This window comes from Siniperca chuatsi, linkage group LG11 (genome assembly GCF_020085105.1).
Source record: "Siniperca chuatsi isolate FFG_IHB_CAS linkage group LG11, ASM2008510v1, whole genome shotgun sequence".
NCBI lineage: Eukaryota > Metazoa > Chordata > Actinopteri > Centrarchiformes > Sinipercidae > Siniperca > Siniperca chuatsi.
This window is the reverse complement of record NC_058052.1, coordinates 22,274,963-22,283,061: the sequence shown is the minus strand read 5'-3', so window position 1 is coordinate 22,283,061 and position 8,099 is coordinate 22,274,963. Positions and strand designations below refer to the sequence as shown.

Sequence of the window (8,099 nt, the reverse complement as noted above, 5' to 3'; positions counted from 1 at the left end):
CAGTAAAGTAAGCTTCAGTTTGTTTATTACCAACATTACCAGAAACTACTGTAGCTGTTTCTCAATAAGGAACTAATGTTTAGGGGTGTGGACCACTGTGTCCATAGAAGCTCTGATAGATTTTATGTACAAACTGGGAAGTATTCGTCACCTCTTGTCTGAATGTATCTAGTCATCGTGACATGTTGACTTACTGTATGGCCATCAGTTTGTTTGTCTGACTCGCATAATAATTGTAGGGTTGGCACCACAGTCTAATTTACAGCTCTTTACGCTCTATTGTGTTTAATGCCATCCACTGTAGTGAGTAATCTGAAATTACCCTTAAATTCCCTCAGGGCTGCTGAATGATACCATAAAACTTCATTAGGTTTCGATGTTTCAGCGGCGTCGGCTCCAACAATGATTTGCCTGTTTAAGCGAATTTGCAGAGGAGAGCACGGGCAAACACAAACGTCATGGTAAAGCGAGAACCATTTAAACGCACTTGAATAAAATCAACCATGCAGAAAACCCCTCACTTTCTTATCTCGTTCTCCCGGTAAACTCAGCACAAGTGGTAGTCGATGGGAGTGATAACGTGACAAAGGCCACAACCCAAAGTCATGATGCATGTATAGGACTGGCATTAAAAAACAGTGTATAAATCCAGTTGGTGCAGTCTACACTGCAGAAATCAAATGAACCTGATAGGAACACGTTCCTTAATCAGCCATGCTAGTGGCTCGTGCAGTGCTTTGAGCTAAATGCTAACATCAGCATGCTAACATGCTCACAATGACAATGCTAACATGCTGATGACTAGCAAGTATAATGTTTACCATGGTCACCATCTTAGTTTAGCTTGTTAGCATGCTAACATTTGTCAAGAAGAACTAACCACAATGTACAGGTGAGGCTGATGGTAGTTTTGCAGGTATTTAGTCATAAACCAAAGTATTTGACAAATTGAAATTTTATCCTTCGAATAGTTCTCACTGTCATTAGCAGACATAGTTGTTAGCATGGTCATTAGCATACATCGTCTGGGCACCATAGATATCTGTACCAAATTTCATGGCAATTCATCCAACCATGGACAAAAGTGGTGCACTGACCGACAGAGGAACATCCTTGCGTGTTGGTATTTATTATTTCCAATTTACATTCAATGAGGAACTGTTTTAAATTTGTATTTTCCTCAACATACATTATGACCAGTTACAAGTGAGCAGGTTTTGATATTCCCCACTGTATTTTGTGGGGAACATTACCTTGGTGGAGGTTGTAATTAATGCAGTGTGGGCTCCATCCTGCTGTTATTACTCCTTATTAAAGCCTTACTGTAGCTATAACTAAGAATGTATCTCTATTACTCAGAAGCATCAATAGAAAACACAAGTGAACATTAACCAAGGCAGATATTTACAGCCATTCACACACATTTTCCCACACTCTGAGGAATTGATCAGTATTGATCACATGTAAATGACATTGATTTTCTCAGCCTTTTGTCTGTCTGCATCAATTTGTGTGTGTCTTCTCATGTGTATACGTGTGTGTGTGTGTGTGTGTGCGTGTAGATTGGATCTTCCTGCTGCTTCCAGGTCCCCATCACTACTCTGCTCTCCAGAGCACAATCCATAGTGGAAAAATATTGTTCACTGAATTTCCTCCGTTTTTCAGAAACAAATGAGTCTGACTTCAGAAACATAAATATGGCATCAGCAAAGATCTTAGGATGTTTCTTAACTTCAATAGTAGCTCATGCTGTGTTCCACTTCAGTCATAGTACAAGTGTAGGTGTCAGTTTCGTCCAAATTGTGAATGTGTCAATATTAAAAGCACATTCAGTTTTCTTAGATTGTGCATGGGGAACACTGGTTAAAAGGGAATTGATATGTTAGTATTTCATTTCATGATGGAGTATATGTTAGTTTTGTGGGGGTTTGTGTGATTTTGACAAATCAAACAGTTTGTCATTTTGAAAACAAATTAGATATAATGGTGGATTTGAATACTTGAATCAGTTTTGTAACAAGGAAATAACAAGACATGGGTGAACATACATCTACCAGCTACTTTGGAATGCTACAAAGAGAAAGCAAACTGTTTTCCCAAACATGTATTAATACTTTCCGACTTACAGAGATGCATTGACTACAGAGGCCTGTGTAGACAATACATACAAGAAACAAAGGAAAACCACCAACTCAGCAGCAACAAGAAATAAGAATATAACCTTAATCCTGATAATAGAGAATTAATAATAATACAAATGAAGTAGTGGACTATGCTGCCAGAGAGTGGCCATATTTCCAGGCCTACATCATTAAAGCCTCTTATCATTACAGTCTGGATAAAAGGATTTATCAAAAACTGTATTACATGCAAAGATCATATTCATTTAGTATCTTTGAGACATATTCGAGTAGCATACACTTTGTTCTGTCACTTTTCCAGTATTCATGCAGTACATGCTCAAGATCTGGTTAGAATTAGTATAGTATGAAACTGAAACACAGCTATAGACAGAGAGAAAGTAGTAGACACAGTCACAGTGAAAGACAGCAATTGCATGTTGTATTGACATATTTTCTGTAGTGTTATCGCTGTTTTTGTTTCTGTCACGTTTATTCTTTTGGCACCAGACACTGGAGTAGCCTATTTAATGCCAGTAAAGGCTGTGAGAGACAGGGGGAGACAGAGAAAAGAGAAAAGAGCCACGACACAAACCCCACCCATCGGGTGGGTGGGGTTTTGGAGGACGATAGCTCATATCAGCTCACAGCACTGACAGTAGTGTGGCGTAAGAGACGAAAGGAGAGAGAAGGAAACCTTCTCTGTGCAGACAAAAGCGCTGTTTCTGGCTGGAGTTTGTTTACCTCCTCTGCTGCAGTTTCCACTCGGAAGAGGCGGATTATTCAACCATTCCTACCGGGGAAACTTCAGCAACAACTCTGGGATTTATTTCGCTTTTGACTTGACGCTTTTTTTTTACTTTTACAAGTTAATGTTTTGCTCATTTTGGACCTGTGGATCCTATATGGACTTGCATTGATATTATTTAGATATATTTTTATTACAGCCAACTTGTCATCGTGTTATTTTCGGAGCCAGCGGTGATGTCCCGCCACTGACATGAACCATCCGTCCAGGTGAGTTAGGACAGAGGGAGCAGAGGTGTGTGTCTTGTTTTTTTTTAAACAATTACTTTACAAAAATCCAGTTTCCCTCTGTGCCGACCGGCATGTCAGCTGTCACGCTGCAAACCCTCAGTTATATTTCCTTAATGTTTAATAGCAGTGTTTAAAAAATACAGGAAAAAATAGCTTTGCTTGTGCATTGTAATGCTTTGTCTTATTGTGAAATGTCACTGTAATCTTGTTGAAAAGTGTTTATCATGCGTAAAATGACTTAAAACCGAATTTAATTGATTTTACGGCGCTTTCTTTGAATGTAATATTCCTCTAACACTCCAGTCAGAGTTTAAAGTGACCTTTTCCTACTTTATGGAGGTTTACTTTATTATATCGAAAGGGCTTTAGGAATAAGCTATGTTTGTGCGTTTTGCAGATATCTTCTGATTTCGCCGGTGTGTTTGGCAGCGCACCGGCTTCAATTGCTTTTATTAACCCCACAACCCATTAGTTGAGTGTAAAGGGCATTTCACCCGGGATAACGGCTATATTGGTCTAAATGACAAGCTGTGTATGTCACAAAGTATTAACTGCATTTTATTTGCTGAATAGAGTGTGTGCAGTTTTTAGGCAGGCATTACTACATATTTCTAAATAATGTCAAGACTTATGCGACGATATGATGTTTTCCTTCTAATAGAAGAGCTGATTTTGTTCATAAATGAGACTGTCTGGTTTATTATGATCGAGGTCACAGATTCAGCCGCCTCTTAATTTACCACTCCATGCCAGGTAATGATTGAGATTTCTGAGACTCAGTCAGGCTAGTTCACCTTTAGCTTTTCTGGTATTAACACTTGTGATAAATGGCAATTACCCGACTGTAAAGGATAATGTTGCCACTTTGTTACCAGTTCAGCAAACTCTTAAGTGTGCGCGCTATCCTGCGGGAGGCGCACATGCACCACTAGGGTTTGAAGAAGAAAGCTATAGAAAGCACAATCCAAGAGGCACACACCGTCTATGCGACAGCTGCGCAATTATTTTAATAACTTTGTCTTAATAGTAAAGCGAAACCTTATCTTGCTTTCTGAAATGTCAGTTTCTCTGGTGAGACTAGACCTTTCTGTCGTCGCCCACGGAGACACAGAAACTACAGCCTACCTCCTCATGCTAACACAGTGACGGTGCAGACATGCTGAACTGATCTCGTTAAACATTTAGCACCGTGACACCTGATCAAATGCCTTGTTTGTTAGTTTTCTGGTACCGGCTTTGCGGGTTTCCTGTTCTTCCATCTGTCTGCTTTTCCATCTCGACGAGGTGGCCTCCGGTACTTTTTGGTGCCATTTCTCTACGTGCTGCCTGACACGCTTAATATCCTCTCTCGTAGCGCTCGGATCTGCATTGAAGCCCACAGGGAAAGTTTACATTTTCATGTGGCTGGAGGACAGACTTCGCGTCCAGTTAAAGTGCGGTTATTGTTGTCTCTCCGTGCGTAAAAATGCGTAAAAACCAAAAGGATGACTATTTACATCAACGGTGCGTAAAAGTGTGCGTGTCGGTGCATGGACAGTTTGATCTAAAAAACAGTTCGTTATACTTTTAGGTCATTTTGGCACAGAAGTAGGTCATTGCCACTGGGAATCCGTGCGCTTTGGAAGCTGTAGTCTGGACAAACAGGAAGCACTGCATCAAAAAATCATTTTGATAAGTCCCATTTTTAGAATGTCACGTTGAGAGTCTGAGTTTTGGTTATTAAAACCGAAAATGGTGTAAAAATGTTTGATCTCAATGTGTGTTTTAAATAAAGTGACTTTGGAAAAGTAATATCTGCATGATTTTACCTTGATTCAATAAGTTCCTCGTCAATCTGCAGAGATATCCGATCAAGATTGTTAGTTGATTTACTCGAAAAATGAGATTTCCTGACTCTGGTCCGCTGAGACAGATTTCTTTCTCAGGCTGTTTGTAGGCTATGTGACGCAGTTGAAGTTACTCCAGCCGCTTCCTTCATGCTGATTCTTTTTTTTTTTTTTTTTTGCCACAAATCAAACAAAGATCTGCTGCAATCAGCAACTTCTGTCAAACAATGGAGACGCACCGGGCGGCCAGTTTGGGCAGGAAACATGGGCGACCGCCTGAACAGGAACATATTCACTGCACATAAACTAGTCAAACACTAACTACACAACTCCAAACGCTTCAGTGGGTATCAGCTGCTGTGGGACGTGAGCTAGAATATGGTAACATATTGGTTCATAAAAGACCTATTGACCAGCTTATTGTTGACACGTCCGCTTTTATTAAAAAAAACAGTCGGTGCTCTTCGGCACGCCAGTCACCGCGATTCCCTGTGAAATTCATATTTAAATTACAGAAATCCCACAGTTTTAGGAAAAACCTGAATCTAGGAGGTTCTGTCCCGACGCAGGAGTGCGCTGCTACGTATCCAGCTGCAGCTCCACATGCAGCAGAGACGTGAGGCTGTAGGCTGTTTGGGCAGAGTGATGAAAGCCCAGGCTTACGGTGCCGCTCTGTTCATCCAACAGACCACCAAACCGGTCCAATGGCTCGACAGCAGTAACGGCAACACAGGGCAGCGGAGGAGATCCACCACCCGTCGGTGCCGCTGGACCCTCAGCGCAAACCTCCCGTTCAGACAACGGCGGCGAGCAGAGCTTTGGCCACCTCGATTCCACCGGAGGGGCAGAGCCGGACTCGCCGTCCTGGTGCAGAACCAAACCCATCGCCCCTCTCGACGGTCTAGGCGTGTTTCAGACGAGGTCTATATTCCACCTCCCTCGCCGCACCTCCAGTGGATATTTCTCCTCCGACGGCGACTCGCTGCCGAGCTCCCCGCTCTCTCCGAGGCCAGTGACGGCTGACAGAGCCACGCAGACACCGAGCCCCACCGGCCAGGTGATGAAACACGCCCTAGAGCGCATGGCTGAGGCGCACGGCGGAGGACCGGGGACGCACCAGCAGCACGGTGAGCACAGACACTTGGCATACATAACCGATGATTAACCGGCAATACTGAATACACGCAGGTGGAATAGGTTGAAGTTTCTCATTTCAAAGTCCTCTGACAAGAGTTGGAGTCACAAATATATAAACGGATATACAGGTCATTGATTAAATAACATTCATTTAAATATAATTCAGATATATTTTCGCAAATAAAACAATTATACTAACACTTTCCATCATTGCAATGTTTATATTTTTTACTCTAAAAGCACCTTTCTTTGTCTTGTTGCTGCTGCTCTAGGTGATGAAATAAGACATCCAGGTCAATGACCTCTGATATCCTCAAACATCAATTATGCTTAAAAAACTACTAATAATGCTTTCAATCATGCCTGAAATGATTTTTCCACTACTAATTTTTGTCATCCAGAATTAGTTTTAAGAAGGTGGTAAACTGCATTCCTGCAAATTGTGGTGTTTAAAGTAAGTGTCTAAATAGGCAACACAAATGCACACCCTGATACTATATTATAAAATACAGTAAATGTTGTGTGTGTAAGCTCTTGGCCTGAATCAGCCAATACAAGCTGCTCTGGCTGTTTTCACTGTGAAATTTAGCTGCTGTGTGGGTGTACAGAAAAATATGAAACCAGATATGAGCCTAGCACAAGCTCCCTGAAGCTTCCTTTATCAAAGATTTGGGGGTTTGGGCGGGTGGTGGTGTTGAATGTTAACAATGACAGTAAAAAAAAAAAAAAGTGAACAAAAACATACTCAGGATGTTTTTGTACTCCCCTTTTACTAGATCTTAGTCATGAGGGAAGAGTTTTTTCCACTACTCTGTCATATTTTACTACTCTCAGATGAGTAAATCTGCCGTGTTTGTTTTCACATTTAGATTTATTGACTAATACCCAGCGAACATCGCTCCATTGGCCCTCAGAGGGAAATCTGACAAATTCATGCTGAAACACACCAACGACTCATCAGCGTTGCCAAACCCATTTCTGCTGTTTTCATTCCATTGTAGTATTACTCTTTTTCCTGTTGAGTAACATCTAGTGTGTAAAACTCTACAGGATACATTTAAACCAAACACACAAGCCTAATCTAATAGGAAATTAATAACTTGCTTGTATAAAATGAGTAAATATATAACAGCAACAAGCTACATTCACATAATGTTAACATCCAAGTCCAAATCATAAACTATCCCCTTAAATAAGTGATTATCTTCATCTTTACTTTCTGGTGTGAAGACATTTAGTCTCTTGGACTCAAACACATAGTTGCACTTTGTGATATTGTTAAATGACAATAGTATTTCTTGTTTTTTTGTGTGTTTGGCATCCCTCACTTTGTGAAAGAGTTGGACTCAGGCGTCTCAGCAGGCTTTGTTAGGGCCTGCTGATGTTGGATTGCTGCCTTTGAGTCACAGTTTTCATGGAGTCCAGCTGAGTCAGATTCACAGGAAGGAAGAAGGGTCTTGATCTCTGGCTAAACCAACCACGCCCAAGGGGGTGTGTGTGTGTGTGTGTGTGTGTGTGCATGCGCGCCATTTGAGTAAAAAGAATGATGCAGCAAACATTCAGTGAAACCGAGGGGGAAAAAATACTTTGACATTTTCATTAAACTAAATGGTTATCACATAGAGATTCTTGTGAATGTTTTAATCATTGGACCTAAAATGCTATGTGAAAGTCATCAATCAGTCAGTATTCCGAAAACATGAATGGGTCTGTCCTCACAAACTAAGCAATATTAAGTGAAATAAGTCCAACCGTATATGTAACAAAACTAGAAAATGCAAAATGTTCTCAAGAAAACATATGTAATATGTAACACGTGAAAATGATGTATAAGATTTACAAAGTTTAAGCCCTTAAAAGAGCACTCCACCAATTTGGCATTGCTCTTCTACAACATTGTTGGACTCACGATGGTTTTAAAAGTATAACAAGCTATGCAGCAGAACCAGACATTTATTTCATGCATCTTCCATGTCAA

At 40.8% G+C, this 8,099-nt stretch overlaps 1 protein-coding gene across 2 annotated transcripts in view; it reads left to right on the top strand.

Moving 5' to 3' along the window:
* Nucleotides 1-845: 845 nt before the first annotated feature.
* Nucleotides 846-8,099, top strand: part of bcl2l11 (BCL2 like 11) — a 29,803-nt gene continuing 22,549 nt past the window's right edge. Inside the window, exons 1-2 of one of the 2 annotated variants that reach the window (XM_044213653.1) lie at nucleotides 846-3,137; nucleotides 5,672-6,111. In XM_044213653.1, the coding sequence (XP_044069588.1) occupies nucleotides 3,121-3,137; nucleotides 5,672-6,111 (457 nt within the window). In that variant the 5' untranslated portion in view covers nucleotides 846-3,120. The remainder of the gene's footprint in view (nucleotides 3,138-5,671; nucleotides 6,112-8,099) is intronic. The other variant, XM_044213654.1, reaches the window with a different exon arrangement.